Raw genomic sequence first — 23225 nt, forward strand, 5'->3', positions numbered from 1 at the left:
AATCTATTATTATTATATTAAACTAGTACACTAGTTTTAAATCATCACAGCAGCACAACATGTCACATGAAATATTACAAACAGGATTACAACTAGCTAAACAGGCAGTTGAAGCAGACACATCAAAACAATATACTCTGGCATCGCAGTTGTATGAACAAGCAATACTCAACCTTAAACTAGCGATTGTCAGCGAAAAGGATCCATCGAGGACTGCTCTTGTAAAGACAAAGATTGAAGAATACACAAATCGTAACAAGTTTATAAAGAATTTAGCTTCTTCTTCTTCCTCTTCAACTAGCACAGGTGTTGGAGGTAATAGTAATAATAGTAATGCAATATTCAACTTTCCATCAATACCATCATCAGTATCACCATCAGTAGCCAATGTAACATTACCATCAACTAATACTTATATGACTACCAGTGTTGTACAACCATCATCTGCATCGATTAATCAATTCCCATCTGCTGGTGGTGTTGGTATGAATCAATCAACATCATCATTTGGTAGTACCGGTAGTTCAAATGATACTTTATCGAAACTATCATCTATGCCATCTGTTGGTGACCAATTCTCTTCAAAGAGTACAATGGGAAGAGTAGAGGCTGATGAAGTGGCAATGGGACTGGTTGCAAAGGGAAAACGTGAAGAAGAGTTGAGAGACTACAGAAAGGCATCTTCATACTATGAACAAGCGTGTTCATACTTTTTATTGGCAATCAAGGGTGAACCTGATAGTATCATCAAACAAAGTTTAAATGACAAGGCAAAGATCTATCTTGAAAGAGTCGAGAAATTAAAACCATATGTTCAACATCAATTACAACTTGCTGCACAACAACAACAACAACAACAGCAACAACTTGCTGCTCAACAACAACAATCAAATTTCCCAACTTTACCAAATATTAATAATAGTGGTGGTAATATTTCAATGGCATCATTTCCAAATGTATCATCATCTTCATCTTCATCATCTTCATTATCTGGATTCCCACCCATTGTCAATAATAATAATAATAATCATAATCATCATTTATCAACTGGTTCAATTGGAAATATGTCAACTATGATGTCGAGTGCATCAGGTATATCTCCACCACCATCAACACAAACGATTAATATTATGCCTGGAAATGGGTTGGATCGATGTGCTGCTTGTAATGCTATATTGTCAACCAACTCGATACGTGCACTTGAACGTACATGGCATCCAGAGTGTTTCTCGGTTTCTATCATTTGTGCTGGTTGTCAAAAGCCATTCTCACTGACCAACCTCTCTCTAAAGGTAAAGGATAACAAGGCGTACCACCCATTATGCTTTGAGTCAACAACCGGTCTCTACCAAGAGGAACGCCGTACTTTTGTCGGATCGAGCAAGTATCTCTTCTTTTCGATTCAATTGCAACGCAAGTTTTATCGTGCCGGTGAAACCATCCAGTTTGGTTTTCTCATTGATAATCCCACTTCGAAAAAGGTTGACAAGGTAGTAGCATACATTCTCATGACAGAGACACGTATGGAGATTGTCGGCTCTGCATATGACCGTCGTGCCAAAAAGACAACTGCCAAGCTTGGTCGTTGCGAATTCCACAACTCTACACGTTTCCCTCTGGTCAAAGACCGATTTGAAGGTGACTTTTTCTACGCCATTCCACCCAACATCCTACCATCCGAGGTGGCCGGTGTCGACGCCAGCTTTGTTCGTGAATACCAATTGGTTGTCAAATGTGTCGGTCCTCCACTTAAAATTATGACTGTTAAATTAAGATTTAATCTAACTATATTAAATAAACAATAATAATAAAAGAGATAGTATATATCTTCAAATCGATTGATTCATGTCCAGGATCCGAAAAAGGGTCATATTTGACAAAAAAATAAAATAAAATTAAAAAAAGTTCAGTTGCCTTTTCTGAGGTGACCCTTTGAAAGATTTTTGCAAAGTTGAGGATAAGGATATTCTTGTGTATTACAGAGTAGAGTATTATTAGTAACTCTATTTGTTTCATTCTTCATTCTATATTTATAACAGTAGTAGTAACAACTAGATTAGATAGATAGATAGAGAGGGATAGATAGATAGATAGATAGTAGACTATATATAGTTAGTTTGTTTAGAGGATGCAAGTTTATGTTGATTATCGAAATGTTGCACCACTTGCACACAAAAAGACATTGGCCTATGTGAATAACTTTGTGATTAATACTACACAGTTCTTGAATCGATTCAGTTTACTGTGTGAACAAAAGTTGGTCGATGTATCAAACCACCTCAATCGTCTCGAGGTGACCATGTCACTACTCGAGATTAAATTGGGTTCGATCGATGGCTTGGAATCACTACCCACTGCAAATGCACCAACTTATCATACAACTACAAACACCTCTGGTGCTACAGCTCCACCCCCTCCACCAACTGCAAGTTCTCCTGCTGCTCCACCAACATCATCTACAGCATCGGGTGGAGCTCCACCTCCACCACCACCACCTCCACCACCTGGTAAAGGTGCTGCTGCTGCTTCTGGTCCACCACCTCCACCCCCACCTCCATCCTCTTCACATCAATCAGACAATGAAGAGGAAATCATCATTGTTCCAACTGCTGCCTCAAATGGTGGTATTTCATATAAAGAGGATCCTAGATACGCTCCATTCTTTGATCTCAATAGAAAGGGTGTTCCCGTCGTTGCTTTCCAATCAAAGATGTTGGCTTTAGGTTTAGATCCAAATGCTATCTCGTAAGTTTAAAAACAAACAAACAAATAGAGAGAAAGAGAGAGACAAATAGTTTATAAATATTAATCTTTTTATTTTTTAGTAATCCTGATGGAATTAGTCAAGGTGCAGGAGGAGGATCATCATCCTCATCTATGGTTCCACCACCTCCAATGGTACCAAACCCACCTTCAAGAGAAAATAGTGGTAACAATCTTAATGAGTTTATTCCTCCTCCATCTCCACCAAAATCAGATGGAGAAGATGACGATCAAGACGACGATGACGATGATGATGACGATGATGACGATGAAATCAAACCAATCATTACTACATCTGATCAAAATAACTCTAGCACTAGTGGACTTGTTGTTCCACCACCATTCATTCCACCACCACCACCATCATCATCCAATCAAGACGATGATGATGATGATGACGATGATGACGACGATGATGACGATGACAATAACAATAACAATAATAATAACAGTAATAATAGTATGGGAGGTGGATTAATGGTTCCACCACCAAGCATTCCACAAGATAATACAGACGATATATTTATACCAGCTCCACCACCATCAGGTCTTGAAGCAATGATCGCTGCCAGACGAGCAAACGACGATGATGATGACGATGATGATGATGAAGATTGGTAAACAAACTAAACATAGAAACAAATTTGGAAAAACAATCAACTAAACTTTTAAAAATGGGATAACTTACTTAATTAAAAATAATAACCAAATGGTAATAATAATAATAATAATAATAATAATCATAATAATAATAATAATAATGGGTGGGCAAAATATAAATAATAAATCAATTTTTTTGTACAAAAAAAAATAACCAAAGAATTCTTTATTTATTTATTTATTGTTATTATTTATTTAATAATTGGTCCAACAAATTTCATCAGAATTTCACTTCCAAAAAGAAAACAAAAAAAAAATAAAAAAAGAAAAAAAGGGGTAGTTCACACATCAATTTTGTTGTAATTAAATTCTTTTTTTTTTGTTTTATTAATCATTATTATTATTATTCTTCAGACTACTAGAAAGATCATTCGTTGATTGTATAGAAAGAAGAATTTAATAGAGTAGTAGTAGTAGAAAATGACGATCAATATTAATATAAAGACATCAGTTGGTGACAAGTTTGCTGTTGATGTCGACACTAGTATTCTCGTATCAGAGTTTAAAGGTTTATTGGCTACTAAATCAGGTATCCCAGCTGAACAACAAAGAATTATATATTCTGGTCATGTATTAAAAGATCATCAAAAGTTATCAGAATATAGTATGTAGATAGAAAAAGAAAGGTGTAGACAGACTGTCAAATGATCATATAAACATACAAACAAATACTAATATTAATAACAAACCAACAAAAACAAAAAAACACACTCTCTCCCTATATCATTTAATTATTACTTATATCTATTTTTAGATGTTCAAGAAGGACATACTGTACATTTAGTAAAAGGAGCAGCTCCACCAACTCCACCACCACCAACAGAGCAAGCACCAAATGCCAATACTCAACCAGCACCAATGCAAATACCTGGTATGCCATCAAACATGGGTCAAATGCTCCAGAATCCAATGATGCAAGAGATTCTAAACTCTCCAATGTTTCAAAACATATTTGACAATCCCGATACCTTTAAGGAAATGATTTTAAATAATCCCGAAATGAGAGAAGTTATGAATAGAAATCCTGAAATGGCTCAAGTTTTAAATGATCCAAGAGTATGTAATATATATTTATATAAAACAACAAATATAAATATTATCTTCTTCTTCTTCTTCTCTATATTAATATTTATATTTTGTTTTTATAGGCACTTAGACAATCATTTGAAATGATGCGTAATCCAGAATTGATGCGTGAAATGATGCGTAATGCTGATAGAGCTATGATTAACATTGAAAATCACCCAGAAGGTTTTAATCTCCTTCGTAGAATGTATACAAATGTACAAGTATGTAAATTAATTAATTAATTCATCAGTAATACAAAACTCTTTTAACCTAAACTAATTTGATCTTTTTATTTTTTTTGTTTCTTCTTCTTCTTCTTCTTTTTAGGAACCATTATATAATGCAGCAAATCAAGCAGCAGCCAATCAACAAAACAACAATCCATTTTCATCTTTATTCAACAATAATACCAACAATGCAAATTCTGATCAACCATTACCAAATCCATGGGCACCACAACCAACCCCAACTACAACCGGTGCTACTGGAACTGGTGCATCATCCAACAATACTACTACTAGTGGCGGCAACACAACTACTAGTCCAAACAGTAACGCATCAAATCCATTTGCCAGTATGTTTGGTGGTATGGGAGGAATGGGAGGAATGGGGGGAATGGGAGGAATGGGCGGTGGCAGCAATCCATTTGGATTGTCACCAGAACAAATGTCTCAAATGTTATCATCACCAGAGGTTCAAGGCATGATGCAACAATTAATGTCAAATCCACAATTTATGGAACAAACAATCAACTCTAATCCACAACTCCGTCAAATGGTTGATCAGAATCCACAAATGAGAGAGGCACTTTCACGTCCTGAAAGTTTGGAAATGTTTAGAAACCCTCAAAACCTTCAAGCACTTCTTCAACTTCAGCAATCTTTATCTACTCTTCAAAATAATGGAATGTTTGGGTATGAAACAGTAAACTATATACATATTCATTTGATTTGATTTCTAATTTATATTTTATTTTTATTATATTTTAGTGGAGCATCAGGAATGCCACCAGCAGGAATGCCAGCAGGAATGGAAAATATGTTTAGTGGTATGGGAGGAATGGGAGGAATGGGCAATTTTGCCAATATGTTTGGTGGAACGGGTGGAGCTACTGGTCAAAGACCAGGCACAACTTCTCCTACACAAGCCGCTGCCAATCAAGAACCACCCGAACAAAGATTCACTGTTCAATTACAACAACTCAGAGATATGGGATTCCTCGATCCAGCCGAAAATATTCAAGCTCTTTTACAAACTGGTGGAAATGTAAATGCTGCTATTGAAAGATTACTTCGTTAAAAAAAAACAACATTTTAATATATATAAAAAAAGTCTTAAAACTACAAGTCTACCATTCTATTTAAATGGGAAGTAAACAACACTTTTTTGATTTAAACAAAAAAAAAAAAAAAAAAGAGAAGATCAAATTAATTATTTGGCGATCTTCATAACCCGACTGTCGGGGTCATTTTGCTTTCTTATGATGATTCACAACGGTTTTTTCTTCTGGATTCTCAATTATAGAATGTCTACAAATAAAGAACAATATGAAAATAATAATAAAGAAGAAGAAGATTTATTTAGCAAGATCATTGGATCAGCAACACTCAGAACTATAATATTCAATCATGTTAGAGAGATTAGAATGTTGGATGCACGATTGTACAAGATACCAGGAACAAAGTACACTGTCGAACTTGGTCAACTAAATCAACATCACAGATTCATCGAAAGAAAGTATGCGTTCTGGTATCCACTTTATTTCGACCTTCAAATATTAGACAAGCCGTAACTCAACCGGACACTCTTGATAAAGATCCAATCAAGTTGTTGGAAAAAATCAAAGAGACTGATCTGCTATACACCGAGGATCTCAATGAAGCTTTTGATAAAATTCACTTGAAAGAAGCAAACAAAGACGATGATGACGATGGCGATCAAGTCGGCCACCAAGCAAACTTTGGGCAGTTGGTGAGGGAACTTCCAACCGAGAATCTCAGGACCATCGCTAAAATGTTGGCAATTGATATCCAAGGATGTTTCGATAAAAAAAATGTAATTCAAAAGAGTAGGTATCGAAATATTTATAGCAATCATAATACGTTGACGAATATTAACAATAACTATTATTATTATTACTATTACTATTATTGTTGCTACCCTTATCACGCAGAGATCACCAATACAATCAAACAATTGAAATCAAAGAATATGATTTTCAAAATGTACAATGATGATGGAGATGTCGATGAATCACAATACAGTGAGGCTGATAGAGTTAAAATATCTCGATGGTATCAATGTATGTGCGATAACGACGGGTATCATGATGTTTGGTTCATGACTCCATTGCAAGCATTCAAAGAAATGGGTGATCCAAAGGAACTTGAAGAGATGATAGAATCAGACTTGGAGGAAAGTGATGATGGTGACTATGACGATGACGAGGAAGATGATAATGATAAAGTTCCATGTCCTATTCAGTGATAAAACATTCACCATTATGGCTTCATATTTTATACAAATAAAGGCACAGAACATCGATTTAAATCCATACAGTGCCACAATTCAGGAGCAAAGGGGTTGGCTCTCATACTAATCCTCTGACTTGTACCATACTAATATATTTATTCCTTTTCTTTTTTTGTTTGTTTATATATCTATCGACAATCCTACTAGCTGTAACAATTATTATTATAAATTAATATCTTTTTAAAAACAATGGAAATGTGTTTATGAATTTGTACGTGTAACTATTTGTTGTTGGTGTTGTTGTTGGTTTAGTTGTTGATTCAATGTTATGATATTAGATAATAATGATTCCAAAGTTCCAACTTGAGTACCGAGAGAATTAATCTTCAAGTACATATAAAAGAATAGAGACAAGAGCATAATGATAACAGAAAACATTGGATAACCAGTGATGATCAAATCTCCATAATCAGATGTAACTTGTAATCGGAATGGTGAAGAAGAGGTTGTTCTCTTTTTCTTGGATTCTACCAAGGTAACATCCTCATTTTCTTTGATCGATGTCAATGGTGAAGTATTATTATTATTTTGATTCTGATTGAATCCTAAATTAATTGGTGAAGGGGTGGACGCTGGTGGTGGTTGTAAACTATTATTATTATTATTGTGAGTTGGTTGAGTATGAAGTGGAATGGATGAATAGGGAGAAGATTCATTACTTAGATTTGAAACTTGATTTGAAGATGATACCAAATGTTGTCTGCTACGTGATCTACTGTGATGTGGTTTGGGTGAATCGATTCTTCCCTCGCCACCACCAACACCACTTCCAACACCTTCATCTCCTCTAATCTTTTCAATCGATCTATTCAAAGAGGTAATATTAATCGATGGTAAAGCAGCACCACCAACAGTACTTGGTGCAGCTAGACTAGATGATCCGCCAGCGGTTGGACGCTTGAATTGAATAGCCTTTTGAACCTCTTGTTTGGCCAATTGCACCCACGTTTGGAATGAACCTTTGGATTCTTTGATGGTGCTCGTTTCAATCTTGCTCTTGAACCAAGTCTTTTTGATAAATCTAACACATATTTGAATAGTCAATCGACAAGTATCTGGTGAAGTCTCCACAACCTCCCAGATTGCTTCAATTCTGAAATGATCACCATATGGAATATCGAGCATAATAGTATCAGTTTCAATGACCAACTTTTTAAGTGTTAGATGATATCTCTGTGTCTCTTGAATTCTAGTTTTATCTGGTCCAATTGGTGAATTTACTGGTGCTACATATTCCAATTCTCTAACTGTTCCAAATCTTTCTCTTGTTGTCCAATTTTTTACACTTATATCTAGAAAATAAATAAATAAAATGAAATAATTAAATAGATAGAATTAGAAAAAGATAATTATAATATATGCGCGTTTGTACATACTTTTATCACCACGTTTGGTATGATAATTAAATGCAAAGTTACATTTATCTGAACAGAGTGCTCTGAAAAAGTTGGTAGTGTTGCAATTGAAATTGTCGGTAAGGAGTTCTTCAAAATCTGATGATTGACTTTCCAATATTGAAGATTGTTCATTAACTGATAGAAATTGATCAATTCCTCCGTACAATTCATCAAAAACACTTTTCTCTGAAACTACTACTGCTGCCGCTGCGGTTGGTGGTGCATGTTGTTGTGGTTTTTCTATTTGTATATTATTATTAAGAACAACTCCATTTATATTATTATTACAGTCTGTTGTTGGTTGTTGATTTGTTTGTTCAGGATTATTTGTTATTGTTGTATTTGTAGGAGTTGTTTCTGTATTACTATTACTATTATTATTATTATTATTATTTACATGGTCAAGACTATTATTGACAGTTTGTTGAAATCCACTACTTTGGGATGATTGTTCAGATTGATTACCATTACCATTGACCAGATTGGTATTCATGGTACCACTACTATTATTATTATTAAATGATTGACTCTCGGCTTCAAAGACACTATTTGATGATTCATCTTCATCATCATCAATACTATGAGATGAAACTTCATCATGAGATTCACCAGTTACTTCTTTCCATTGTACCATTAATTCATTAAATGTTTTATCTCTTGATACAAATGATGCAAATGATAACTATATAGGTAGTAAAATATTAATTAATTAATTAATAAATAAATAGTTCTATTCTATATTCTTTTTTTTGATTCACATTGATGAATTATATTTACCTTGTTTCCATTTGCAATGATTTCAATGCCAACTGGGAATTGGAACTTTTTACTCTTTTTTTTAATACTTGTAACTTGATTAAATAGAATGATTTCTGTTGTCTTTAGACCAAAAATCTTTGATTCAAAACATATATAATTTGTAAAAAGATATAATCTACCATGTAATAAAATTTGTCTATGTAATGCAGCAGAATAATCTAATAAATAATAAATAAATAAATAAATAGATATTAATATTAATGTCAATATTGATGATTCTGATTTGATTGATTGATTTGATTTTCATTTCCATACCATTAATTAATAACTCGGTTGAAGGTAATTTAAATTTTTTAATATATGGATTACTTTTCATTCTACTATCCAAAGTCTTTGAAATGGGAGGCTCCTCACCTCCGATTGTATTCTTTTTGGATGGTGCCAATAGTTTTGGTGATAGAAATGCTTTCTTTTTCATCTATAAAAGAATGAAAGGATTAATATAAACAGAACAACAATATTGGGTTGTTATATAAATATTTATATTTAATAGACTAGCTTACCTTTTCAGAACTTTCTTTTAATATACTATTTTCTGAAGATTGTTTTAAATCTTCGCTATGACTTCTTGATCTACCAGTACCAACATCTGTTTGCATGTCTGTCGATGACGACGACTTTTTAGTTGTATCCTTTTTAATGGTTCCACAAGGTGTAGAACTGGTAGAAGTGACAGTATGATACTCTTGCGAATTAGAACCTTGCAAAGATGGTGTAGTTGGAGGGGAAAAGAATACTGGTGATTGTATTCCATTGGCACCAATTATTCCTCCTCCTCCTCCTCCTCCTCCATTGGAAATAGTTGATGGAGGTGTTGTTGTTAGAGGTGATGTAGATGTTAGATTTGGTTGTGTTTGTGATTTTGGTATAGTATCATTGTTATTATTGTTGTTGTTGTTGTTATTGTTGTTGTTATTATTATCATTTACAAGGTTTGCTAGATTACTTGTACTTGGATAAGATTGTGATTGTTGTTGTGCAGGAGGAGGAGGAGGTTGTTTTGAAGATGATGAAGATGGTGATGTACTTATTGAATTCATTCTATTCAATTCTATTCAATTCAATAATAATAAATAGAAATAGAGAGTACTCTACTACTAACAAATAAATAAATAAATAAATAATAAATATATATATATATATAATCCAAACACTAATTCATATATTGTGATTGATAGATAGATAGATAGATGTTAATTGTAAATAAATAACTATATAGTCTTTATAAATAAATAAATAAAATATAATCTTGATTAATATATTAAATTAATGAGTAATAATGTACAATTTCAAACGATACAAATTTGTAATGATACTATAATATATAGTAGTAGTTGTTGTATATATATATGTAATTTAATCGAAGATGAGGAAAATAGAAAAAGAGCAAGATGAAGATGAGTGAATGACTTGCTGACTTCAAGACTTGGTGACAAAGCAAAGCAGCAAGGAGGAGGACGAGAACTGTGGGGGGTTTTTATTAATTGAATAAAATAGATAAAGATAACTATAGAGAAAGAGAGACTACTAGAAGTACTACTATACATGTTGATGTGATGATAGATTAGCATTTACCAACCATTGGTAGATGGTATAGTCATTGTTATTTTCAAATCAATCAATCAACCATCACTCATCATCATCGACAACCCACTCTTTATTACAGTCATGAATAATAATTGGGTTGGTTTGTTGTTGTTGCTCATTATCTCTTTCTCTCTACTTATCACTCCAAATCAAAAAAAAGAAAAGAATGTCTGTGTGATTGATGATGGATAGAGGAGTAGATATGCGACAATGGACTATGGACAAAAATGAATGCAATGATGATGATGATGATGATGATGTGTACAACTTACAATACTTTGATAGATGGTGTAATCTAACAATCTAACTACTATTAATGTGTTTGTGCAATGACACGGAATATATAGTACCTAATACCTAATAACGGGTTTTGTATTTAAAACTAATTTAATCAATAGATATATGAGGTTGTATTGTTAGTTGGTTGGTCTATGTCTTAGTATTGAAGAAAATAAACAAAGAAGTTTTAAGATTAGATTATTGTGTGACCAGTTACATCAACAACAATAACAAAAAAAAGCAACAAGGAAGGAGCCAGCTGGTCATGACAATGCCCAAACTTGTAGAGGCATGCACCCCCTTTCCTTTATCCCTCCCCATCCCCATCCCATCCATGCTCTCTCTTTCTTGGCTCAGCAGTCATCATTACAACCAAACAACATCGACGTCGTGACAATGATCTCATGATGTCGCCAATCTTGCCCACTCAAGACTAGATTTTTATTTTATTTTTTTATTCCGCTCGGTGACCAAAGCCAAAACAGGAGAAACGCAATATACGAGAATTGGTGTACATTGTTTAATTAAATATTTGAGTACTTTATTAACTTTTTTTCTTTTTTTTTGTTGTTGTTGTTTGGAGAAATATAATGGTAGGATCGAAAATTATATTATTATAGATGAATTGAGAGAGATAAATTAATTAATTATTGGATAGATAAATAAATAAATCTTTTGTGATTGAATTGTTGTTGTTGTGTGATTGGGAGGGAGAGATTGGCTGTGCTGCTACTACTACTGCTATAGTTACACTTGCCAATATATTGGTATTGTTTAAAAATTCTAAACAATGAATAGAGTAAAATGGATTGGATTGATTTTTATAGTTGATATTGAGGTTATGTACATTACATTAAAATATACATTTCTTGTTGGTTATTGTTGTTGTTGTTGTTGTTGGTTGGTGTATTGTTATTGATGTTGTTGGGATTGTTAATGTTGTTGTTGGAAAATTGAAGGTGATGGTGATGATGGTGATGATGGTTATGATTGTTTTGGTTATAAACAACAATACTATTATTATTGTTGTTGTTGGTGGTATTGGTATTGGTCGTAGTGTTATTGTGGTTGTTAAGAGATGAAGGATTTAAAAAACTTAAATAATGGTTATCATTTACAGCATCGGTATTATTATTATTATTATTATTATGATTACAATGGGTGTTGGTTGTATTTGTATTTGTATTGTTGGTATTGGTATTATTATTACTGCCACTTTGCGCAGAAGTAATTCGATTCAAAGTTTGATTATTATTATTATTATACAATGGAGTATTATCAATGTTGGAAGAATTAACATTGTTGGAAGTTTGACTATTTTGACATGGTTGTTGAGAATGTTGTTGATGTGATTGTTGATGATGGTTTTGTTGTTGGTTATGAATATGATGATGTTGTTGTTGATGATGGTGTTGGTTATGAGGAGTGACGGTAGTAATAAAGGATACAGGCGGAGTATCTTGAACAGATGATGTTAAATTAATATAGGGGACGTTGAAATGTTGTTGTTCACACCCAGACAATGATGGAGAATGTGCTATAATGGTTGTTGGTGTAGTTGGAATGATTCCATTATAGTCTAGTGGTGTACTATAGCTGGTATATGAAGAGGAGGAGGAAGAAGATGGTGTTCCCATAGCTGACCCACCACCTCCACCATTATGCTGATCAGAATAAGGATGTAATGGTATAGCAGTAGATGATGGAGATGTTGGTATTATTGTACTAGTACTAGCATACATTTGATGATGTTGATGTTGATGTTGGTGATGATGATGATGTGATGATGATGTTGGTGAGATTGGGTATCCCATCAACGGACCAAATACCAGGTCTAGTGCAAAAGGGTCTCTTTGTGCATGTTGTGGTGTCAAATGCAATATACCGGCTGTTGGACTGAATGGAGGTTGGTTGTTGTTGTTGGAAGGAGGTGGAGGATGATGAAGATGATGTAAAAGAGGGGATCTCATGATTTCACCTGGTGCAACTGGACTAGTCGTAGCCGATGAAGGGGGTGAGTATTGACCACTATGACTATGACTATGACTATCAATCTTTAAATTGGGAAACAATTTCTCTTTACTATTCCTTTTCTTTTCAAAGACACATGATGAGAGACTGGTAGGTGACAAAGATGATCCAGAAATACAAGCAGACTTTTTTGGCGATTTAATTTGAACTTTTAAAGTTGGAGATGTTTTACCTTGTTTTGGTTTTGGACTTGATGCAGGCGATGGAATGGCACTTGATGAAGTTGATGATGAAGACGAAGAACTAGATGAACTAGATGTTCCAAGAACAATTAAATTGGTTTGATATGTTACTGGCGAACTTCCAATTGGCAACACTGCTTCTGAACTTGAAAATAGAGTTGGACTACTTTTGGCCGATGATGATGATGAACTTGATCCAGATGAGGAATCTGACCGAGGTGAATGGTTACTATTGTTACTATGATTATTGTGATTACTATTTGTGACAGTTGGACGACTCTTTACACGTTGACAAATTTTACATTGGGAAACGTCACAATCATGTGATGACTTTCTCTCGTGTCTACACAAACTTGCTTTATGATCATAACAAGCTCGTACAATACAAATATCATGACGACACATTAATTTACCATCCTCTGATAATCTATATTTTAATAGTTTTTTCATCTCTATTTGTGTGATAGGTTGGTTGATGGATTGTGATTTTAAATAAATAAAAGTATAAAAGAGGTGATAAAGACTACCAAAACATAATAATATAAATAGATGGAAATGGCGAGATAGAAAACAGAGTGTAAGAGAAAACTAGAGTTCTCTGCAGATTGAGATAAAAGATTGAAAAAAAGGTTCCGATTGAAGTTGTAGTAGTAGTGGTAGCGGTAGCAGCAGTATTAGAGTTGATGTTGATGTTGTTGGTAAGTTTAATCATAAATATAATATAGATGGATGGACAGGTGGATGGACGGATGGACAGAAAAGGGTTGTTAAAAAGGAGGAGGAGGTTAGGGAAATATTTAAATAATTCGAATGGTGGGTAGAAGAGAGAGAGAAGCAATGACTAAAGTAGAAGTAGTAGTAGGTTGACCTGTTGGAGGATAGGCTACTAGTAGGTAGGTAGGGACACGGTCGATATTTTAAATGTCTCTAAAAATAAAATAAAAATATTAATATTTTAAAATTATTGATCTTCACCGCTCACACTCGCACTCTTACCACACTCACTCTAAATATGATACATACGCTCTCTCGTTCAGAGTAAACCCCCTCACTCTTAGCTTTTGACTTTTAACTTGTGAGATTAGTCCCGTATTTTTATGATTGGTGGTTATGTCTTAAATGATGATTTATTTTTAATTGGTAATAAGAGATTGGCTGCTGACTTTGAGTGGTGCGTATGTGTGGATAATAATAATAAATAATAATAATAAATAAATAGTTTAAAAGTGTGATGATGGTATTGGTGGCGATAGTTATTGGAGGTTGTGAGAGAGTGTGTTAAAGCTGTGGCGTGGGGAAATGAAAGAAGGAAGGAAGGAAGGAAGGAATTATAAATTTACAGATAAATTTTATATATTTACACAGACAGAGACAAAATTAAATTTTTAATTAAAAAAAAAAAATGTGATACTACGAATGATTATTGGTGAGTTGGTCTATTACGACGACTTGATTATTACTTTAAACTTCACTTTCTTAATACATGTACTGAATGAGGGGGTGAGGAGTAGGATAGAATAGAAAAGAATAGAATATATCTTTGAAAGATTAGTAGAAAGATAGATAGATAGATAAATATATTATTTACAAATAAATATATATATGTGAGATTAAAAAGGGGTAATAGTATAGTATAATATAGTAGGTATAGATGTGTACAAAATAAGAAAAAGGAGATATATTAATAGAATATAATATTTATATAGGTAGTTGTACAAATTAGAAAAAAAAAAAAAAAAAAAGAGACAGATTTAAGCAAGATAGATATATCTATTTAAATTGAAACCTTCCTTTCTTCTTCTTTTGCAAACAAGCAAAAGTACGCAAAGAGTAGAGAAGGTGGCTCGAAAGAGATTTGATTGATAAAACAAAAATAGAGGAGAAGATGGGCTGAGAGGGGGTGAAGATCCATCCATGGCTCTCTCTATTCAATCAAAATGTGGGGATCATCAAATTATGTGATTCTAGCTCGCCCCAGCCAATCGGTGCACCATTCTAGAGTGAGTGAGAGAGGAAAACGGGTCAATTCGGGGCGAAACCAAATCAAATCTAATCACTGTGTCTTCAAAGAATGCATTTTAGTAAAATATCTTTTGCCCCAAAAATGTAAAAGTCTCCATTTACTCTTGTACTCCTTCCTTGTGACAATGATCTGCCATTGTAATTACATTGAGAGAAAAAGGAAAAGAAAAGAGTTAGTCCCTTGCTGCTACTACAAACTACGTAGTTTGATATTGCAAATTTTCAAACAACAAACCATAGATTATAAGAATAGAAACTGATCGCAAATTGTCTTTTGAAAAACATCAACCATCGTTGGTGTTTTTTGAAAACAAAAACAAAGCAAAAAACTACGTAATTTTAAAACAAGGAGACTAGAAATAGATAGATATAGATAGATAAATAGATATAAATACATATATAAATATAATAATAAGAGAATAGTGCAACCCCCATTGAATATCAAAGAGATAGATAGATAGATAGATAGAGATTGATTGATAGTTTCATGATGGATGAAAGTAATCTATCATCTTCACCTTTGACAAAAGGACTCGGAGGTGGTTTATCGGCACTTGGTATTAGTCTTGGTATGAATGGATCAGTATCATCGGGTGGTCCACCAAACCTAGTCTATAAAAAATCAATGGAGGAACAAATGAGAGAGTTGGATGTACAGAAACAACTATTATTAGAGGAACGTGAACAACTACTCAAAGAAAAAGAACAATTTGAAGAAGAAAGAAAGATCATCTTTGATTCATTGTCTAGGTGTGTAGGTTCGGGTAGTGCAAACATTGGTCGTAACATTCAAAAGGCTATTAAAAAGGCTGAAAAGATACAAAAACAAAAGGGTAAGGGTGGTAGTGGTAGTTCCATACTATCATCAGATTTATCATCTTCACCAGATAGTTCAAGTATCATTGCTATTGGTACTCCTTTTAATGTTAAACATAAAGTATGTCAAAAAAACAACAAATATATATCAAAATATCATTGTTTCTCTCTCTCTCTCTAACTCTTTTCTTTTACTTTTCATTTTAGGTTCATGTTGATATGGATTTTCAATGGAGTGGTGAAGATGTTGACAAGATATTTGTTATACAAGAGGAACTTGGAAGTGGATCATATGGACGTGTATTTAAAGCAAGTCATCGTGACAATAACTATGAATTGGCAATCAAAGAGATTCCATTAAAAGATGCTTCAGAGATTGAAAAGGAAATTTCAATCCTAAAGAAATGTAAATCAACAAATATTGTTAGTTATTATGGTTCTCGTCAAGTTGATGATAAATTATGGGTAAACTATTAAATATTAAATATTAAATATCTAAATATATTAATTATTTTTTATTATTTGTTTGTAGATATTAATGGATTATTGTAGTTTAGGATCAATTAGAGATATGTTGGAATTAACAGAAAAAGTATTATCAGAGAAACAAATTGCAAATATTGTAATGCAATCTTTAAAAGGGTTACATTATCTTCACCAAAATTCAATTATTCATAGAGATATTAAAGCTGCCAATATTCTATTAAATGAAGATTGTATTGTTAAAGTAAGTAAAAATAATTAATTCATTTATATATGTATTAACATTTCCTTTTTTCTGATAGTTGGCGGATTTTGGAGTTTCAGCACAATTAGAAAATGAATTATCAAAGACTGATGAATTTATTGGAACACCTTTGTGGATGTCACCAGAGATTATACAAAACAAGTCGTATGATAATAAATGTGATATATGGAGTCTGGGTATATCGATTATTGAAATGGCAGAGGGATACCCACCTTGGTACCAGATGCCACCAACTCGTGCCATGTTGATGATTCCAAACAAGGCACCTCCCACTCTTACCAAACCAGCACAATTCTCAAAGGATATGAGTGACTTTATTGCTTGTTGTCTCCAAAAAGACCCAGAGAAGCGTCCTTCTGCCATTGACCTACTTCAACATGCTTGGATTGTAAACTCTGGTGCAATGGGTAGTGATACTTTAAAATCATTGATTGAAGAGTGTCTAAAGAAACGTGCTACCATTGCAAAGAAAAAGAAAAACTCTCCACCTATATTACTCAGTCCCGGTGGAGGTGGAGGTGGAAATAATGGTCAAGTACCACCTAAATCATCATCATCTTCGTCAGATCGAAACAAAACAAATGGATCGGATGTTTCACATACCTCTACATTGATCATTCACGATACTGTTAGTAGTACAAGTGAAAGTGGTGGTGATGATGATTCATCTCTACAGTTTGGAACCATGGTAGTTCACGATGACGATGATCAAGATTCATCAAATGGAAATATTCCTGATTTTATAGCTGCCCTAAAACGTACTCTAAATAATTCTCTAAAAGAAAAAGAAAAAGAAAAGGAAAAGGAATCACCAAAATCATCAATACCAATATCATCCATTTTCAATAATAATAATAACTTTAATAATAATAATAATAATAATAATAATGAACAAAGACATGTAACATTTAATCAAAAGAAGATTGGTGGTGGTACAGATGAAATGATGATAGAAAAGATGAAACAAGAATTATATGCAGATATGCAAGTAAAACAAGATGAATTAAAATTATTTATAGCTCAAGAATTAAAATCACTAAAGATGGAGATTATTAGAGAGATGAGTACAATCATGACCGATGGATCTATCATGGCATTACCAACACCTCCATCCACAAATTTACCATCAAATGTTGTAAAACCAACATTCTCTGCTGCACCTGTAATTAGAACACCCTCATCCTCTGCTATTGTACAATCTTCTCCATCCACTTCCTCCTCCTCCTCCTCAGTAATTCAAACAAGACCAGTTACACCATCATCTAATCAAAAACCACCCATTTCTGGAGCGTCTACAGTATCTGGTGCAACTGGAAAGAGATTGTCCAACCCTCCAAATAGTCTTGTCAGTTTGGCAATGGCAAATAATAATAATAATGAATTCATCATTAATAATAGTAGTAGCCCATCTTCAAATCAACAACAACAACCACCCACTGTAAAAAGAACACCAACATCGATTAAATTACTTGTTAATAATACTCCACCTCCTCCCATGCCAACGACATCAGCATCATTAAATTTAAATAGAAGATCTGCATCACCAAGACAATCAATCACTACTCAAACATTTTCTCCACCTCCTCAAACAAAGCCAGAAACCTCAACCTCAACCTCTCCGTCTAAATCAGAGATTGGAGAAACTAGTAATAGCGATACTACCTCTACCTCTACCTCTACTTCTACTACCTCTACGACAACAGCTCCATCAAGTGTAGAACAAATTAAATCACAATTATTTTCTCCACCTGATCAAAGACCCAAACCAACTCCACCGAGTAGACCACAACCAACCCCACCCAAAGTAGGTGCAGGTGCAGGTGCAGTTGGTACCAAGAGAGCTCCATCTCCAGCTGGTGCACGTAGGGCAGTTTCACCAAGCCCACCTGTTAGAAATCCACCTCCTCTTCCACCCCCACGTATCAATGTCACCCCGCTGTCCAAGGTTTCAGCGTCTCCCATGTCATTAAACAAATCCCCATCTTCACCTTATGTCCCACCACCACGTGCACCTATTCCAGCTCCTGGATCAGTCACATCATCACCAACAACCAATAATAACCTAAACAATACACTTAAAAGAAGATCAACTTCTACATCCTCTTCAACTACTACTACTACAACTACGCAAACAACTCCACTGTCATCAACATTGAGAAGATCTGGTGACCAAGTGATAAAACAAATGGCAGCGGCCCAACAACAACAAACTAAACCAATACCTTCACCTAGACCATTACCCAATCCAACTACATCCTCTTCATCATCGACTACAACAAATGCAAGTGGTAGTAGTGATCATTCTTCTTCTTCTTCTGAAAAAGATGAAAAAGAGTCTGGTAAATCTTCGTTGCGTTTAAAATCAAAACAAGTAAAGGAAAAAATAACTAGATCTTTATTTTCTCCATCTGTATCGAAAAAGTAATAATATAATCAATCAATATTTATTTATTTATTTATTTATTTATTTATTTATTTATATCCAACCATAATGATCATTGTAATACGTACAACTTGTAATAATTTATTTTTAAATAATAATAATTAAATAAACAAAACATTATTTTTATTTATTTCAATCTTTAGAAAATGTTGATGAATGATCTTCTTTATTATTCAATCTCTTCAAAACAATTAATTTCATTCTAATATCGTGTGAGACGCGTTGATTCCAATTCGAATCGACGCTCGCTGAGAAAAAGGGGAGGTTAGCATGAATACATCTGTGCATGTTGATCACAAAAAGGTTATTTTTGTTTCAATTCAAGGAACACAGCAGTTTTGTTTTTTTCTTAAAGATTTATGGTGACAAGAGGGCTTTTTATCGTTTAATTAGTTTCAGACCAGCGCTATTGTACAAACAATCATTCCTTAACATCGTTGTTGTATTGATCAATAGAGATAGATAGTTAGATAGATAGTTAGATAGATAGAGTTAGATTTAGTATAGGCTCAACCAACCTAACCCCCCCGATAGAAACAACAATCAACCGACCGACCCACACACACCCTTTTTTTACCATTGTAGTTTTAAAGAGATCTCGATAACACACCCACTTCTTCTTCTTCTTCTTCATTTTCTGTGTTAGCTTGTCGGATAGATCTGATCAATATTCAAGTCAACTACCTATCCTATCCTATCATCTTTCATCAACTACTACTTATCAGTTTCAATAATAATAATAGAAGAGAAATAGAGAGAGAGAGAATTGATTAAAACCTAATTAATTAATTAATTAGTGTAGTTTTTAGAGAGAGTTTGTGGAGATGGTCAGAGAAACAGAATTACAAACATTTGGAGTACACTCTGACAGTAGTGATCAATTATCACAACACTCTTCAATCAGTGGTAGTAATACTAGATTACAACTAAATAATCAAGATATAGATTCTGATGCAAGTGGTTCTATTGCCATACGTCGATCGGAAACTGGTGGATCGATTAGTAGAGAACATTCACCAAGTCGTATTAAAAAATTAAAGATTAAATCAACTTTAAACTTTACTTTACCATCATCTCCATTTCATTTACCAAATCATCAATCTGTTGGTCAATTAACTGTAAATATTAAATAATATAAATATCGATGTAATTAATTAATTTCTTCTTTTTCTTTTTCTTTTTAGAGTAAAATATTTCATGGTAAAGGTATATCAAAATTAAGATCTTTGAGTAAAAAGAGAAGATATAGAAGAAAGAGTAGGACATTTGCAAAGAGAAGAGTATTGAATAGATGGTTAAACTCTAAATGGATCATGTTGATTATGATCCTTTGTACATTGTATCTTATTTATATCGATGATTTTATGTTGGCAACTGGTGCACCCGATAGCACTGTCAGTTATACCATTGTATCGGTACTAAAGATCTTGGTTTTGGTCATCTTTGTGTTGGAGATGGCCGTACAGATATTTGTGCAACGACTGCACTATGTCATCTCTTTCTTTTTCATCATTGATCTCATTTCCATCGCTTCACTCATTCCCGATGTCGTCGGATTCATCTTTGGCATCAAATCGATCGTTCATGCAATCAATGCACTTTCACTTGGTCGAACGGCTCGTGTTGCCAGAATCGCCTCTCGTCTGTCTCGTGTTGCCAGAATCGTCATGTTTTTCTCATCGTTTTCATCGACCTCTCGCAACCGTGACTTGGAAGATGAAGAGAAACTCAAGATCGCCACTGAACCCAGTGCCATTGGCAAAAAAATTCTCACAAAGTCGACGCACAAGTTGGTCGTCATGGTTCTGATACTCATCCTCATCACCTCGTTGACATCGATCGATACGGGACCGACCGACCAAGCCTATCATAGTGTATTGGAGTTGTTTATGCATGCTGCCAATGACAATGTAAATGGAACCCAGTCACCTCAATTCCAACAATTATTGTCGGATTTTGTGGCAGACTCTAGTGCCGTCGATATGCTCACACTTCGTATTCAAGACACGGAAGTGTACAATTCGGGTATCGATACATCCGACTGGTTCAATGGCTATATTATTGAAAGTAGTGAGAATGACGGTCAAGACGTACTACGTATCAATAATAAGCATAATGAACAAGTATCGGCTGCACTTGGTATAACATTGACAACGAGTGTTATCTTGGTACTGTGTTTTGGTACATTATTAATGTCAAGGGATTTCCAAGTTCTAGTCATTCAACCAATTGAACGTATGGTATCACTCATTAAAAAGATTAGTGCTATGGATCGTTATGATGGAAGTGAACGTGATTCCGAAGGAGGACATGATACATCATACGAAGATGTATCTGATTTCCCAAGTGATGGAGATTATGATACTAGTGCAATGTCTGGTGATGAATCGGATAATAGTATTAGTGGATTTGATGATGAAGCAGAGACTGGTATTATCGTTGACCTCCTCTCTGATATGGCTCTGCGCAAGATGGAGTTTCGTCATCGTGAACGTCAAGTCATCGAAGTACACACCCAATTCACAACTGGTATGCATGCATTTGCAAGTGCTGCCGCTGCATTTGTGGCACGTAAACGGTTCAAAGATGAACTCAAATTGTATAAACGTCGGTCGCATATTGTGACCGAGCTCATGACCACCGAGCAGACCTATGTCAACTCGCTCAACACTGCCATCGAAGGCTACCTCATGCCTCTTCGGTGCTCGGCTCCACCCCTCATCGAAGCGCATCGTCTCAACACCATCTTTGGTAACATTGAAGTGCTCCATCAGTATCACAGAGAGTTTTTGGAAAAACTTCAAGACCGTGTCAAGAGTTGGACTCTCAACACTGCAGTTGGTGATATTATGATTGAACTCGAAGCAGGCATCGTTGACATTTACTCTACCTATATCAACAACTACAACAATGTCATGAAAGAGATGGAATCGGTACGCAAGGAGGAAAAGATTGCCGAATTTTTCAATGAACAACGTGAAGCCAAATGCAAGGGTATTGATATCCTTGCGTACCTCATTATGCCAGTTCAACGTATGCCAAGATATGTCTTGCTTTTAGAAGACCTACTTAAAAATACACCCGCCCTCTACTTTGACTACGAACAAATTGGCCAAGCTTCTCGATCGCTCAAACGTGCGACAGTCGTGCTCAACGAACGTAAACGTGAAGCCGAAAACAAACATAGTATCCAAGACATTTATATGAAGCTGGTTCCCCCACTCCCCGATATCCTCGTGCCCGGCAACTGTGTCTTTTTGCAGAGCAAACTCAAAAGCGACGGTGAAAAGTTTATCTATATACTTTTGGGCAGTGGTTTGATCAAGGCTGAAAAGTCGGGCAACGAATTCAACGTCAAACAATATTATAATCAAATGCGTGAAATTAATTGTGTACCCATACAAGATTGTCCAAATATGCGTGTTGTCAATTGCTTCCAAATCAAGGTGACCAATGACGAGTATATCATGCTCCAAGCAAAGACACCTGAACTCCGTCAAGAATGGATCGATGCACTTGGACAATACACCAAACTTCAAGTCAACCGAACCAAGTCTATGCAATTCATCAATCATACTAAACGTGCTAGTGGACGTGGTTCTATATCTTCATCAACCTCTTCCTCTCAACATCATCTAACTCCAAACCTTCCTCATCGTTCAAGTACCATTTTCTCAAGTGGTGGCAGTAGTAGTAGTCATCTATTATCTCCATCTCGTGCCAGTGGTGGTTCTAATTTAAATTTATCAACCATCAAACAATTGGACAATCCAAATAATAATAATAATAATAATAATAACTAACAAATTAAATTAAAATTAAACTTAAACATAAATCAGAAATCAGAAACACACATATATAAAATTATTTATAATAAA

At 34.4% G+C, this 23225-nt stretch overlaps 7 protein-coding genes across 7 annotated transcripts; 5 read left to right on the forward strand and 2 right to left on the reverse strand.

Moving 5' to 3' along the window:
- Positions 1-59: 59 nt before the first annotated feature.
- On the forward strand, positions 60-1805 carry adcE (LIM-type zinc finger-containing protein; the record flags this gene model as incomplete). Its single annotated transcript, XM_004356852.1, has 1 exon — positions 60-1805. The coding sequence occupies one exon, from the start codon at positions 60-62 to the stop codon at positions 1803-1805; it is 1746 nt and encodes a 581-aa protein (XP_004356906.1).
- A 323-nt stretch (positions 1806-2128) lies between these two features.
- Positions 2129-3384, forward strand: DFA_06680 (uncharacterized protein; the record flags this gene model as incomplete). Its single annotated transcript, XM_004356853.1, has 2 exons — positions 2129-2745; positions 2826-3384. The coding sequence occupies 2 exons, from the start codon at positions 2129-2131 to the stop codon at positions 3382-3384; spliced, it is 1176 nt and encodes a 391-aa protein (XP_004356907.1).
- A 459-nt stretch (positions 3385-3843) lies between these two features.
- On the forward strand, positions 3844-5790 carry sonA (UAS domain-containing protein; the record flags this gene model as incomplete). Its single annotated transcript, XM_004356854.1, has 5 exons — positions 3844-4027; positions 4178-4479; positions 4572-4712; positions 4819-5405; positions 5481-5790. 5 exons carry the CDS (start codon positions 3844-3846, stop codon positions 5788-5790), a joined length of 1524 nt encoding a protein of 507 aa, XP_004356908.1.
- A 226-nt stretch (positions 5791-6016) lies between these two features.
- Positions 6017-6978, forward strand: DFA_06682 (uncharacterized protein; the record flags this gene model as incomplete). Its single annotated transcript, XM_004356855.1, has 2 exons — positions 6017-6228; positions 6273-6978. 2 exons carry the CDS (start codon positions 6017-6019, stop codon positions 6976-6978), a joined length of 918 nt encoding a protein of 305 aa, XP_004356909.1.
- Positions 6979-7224: 246 nt separating this feature from the next.
- Positions 7225-10279, reverse strand: DFA_06683 (GRAM domain-containing protein; the record flags this gene model as incomplete). The annotated part of the gene is made up of 5 exons (XM_004356856.1): positions 7225-8315; positions 8400-9102; positions 9198-9397; positions 9495-9657; positions 9743-10279. The coding sequence occupies 5 exons, from the start codon at positions 10277-10279 to the stop codon at positions 7225-7227; spliced, it is 2694 nt and encodes an 897-aa protein (XP_004356910.1).
- Positions 10280-10450: 171 nt separating this feature from the next.
- DFA_06684 (uncharacterized protein) lies at positions 10451-13723 on the reverse strand (the record flags this gene model as incomplete). Its single annotated transcript, XM_004356857.1, has 3 exons — positions 10451-10459; positions 11099-11129; positions 11970-13723. The coding sequence occupies 3 exons, from the start codon at positions 13721-13723 to the stop codon at positions 10451-10453; spliced, it is 1794 nt and encodes a 597-aa protein (XP_004356911.1).
- A 2107-nt stretch (positions 13724-15830) lies between these two features.
- On the forward strand, positions 15831-23150 carry gxcP (pleckstrin domain-containing protein; the record flags this gene model as incomplete). Its single annotated transcript, XM_004356858.1, has 7 exons — positions 15831-16277; positions 16364-16621; positions 16689-16883; positions 16942-19325; positions 19741-19789; positions 20157-20465; positions 20532-23150. The coding sequence occupies 7 exons, from the start codon at positions 15831-15833 to the stop codon at positions 23148-23150; spliced, it is 6261 nt and encodes a 2086-aa protein (XP_004356912.1).
- Positions 23151-23225: the final 75 nt, after the last annotated feature.

The sequence above is a fragment of the Cavenderia fasciculata genome (assembly GCF_000203815.1).
Source record: "Cavenderia fasciculata unplaced genomic scaffold Scf_EJPB12P01AWP9W-5, whole genome shotgun sequence".
NCBI lineage: Eukaryota > Evosea > Eumycetozoa > Acytosteliales > Cavenderiaceae > Cavenderia > Cavenderia fasciculata.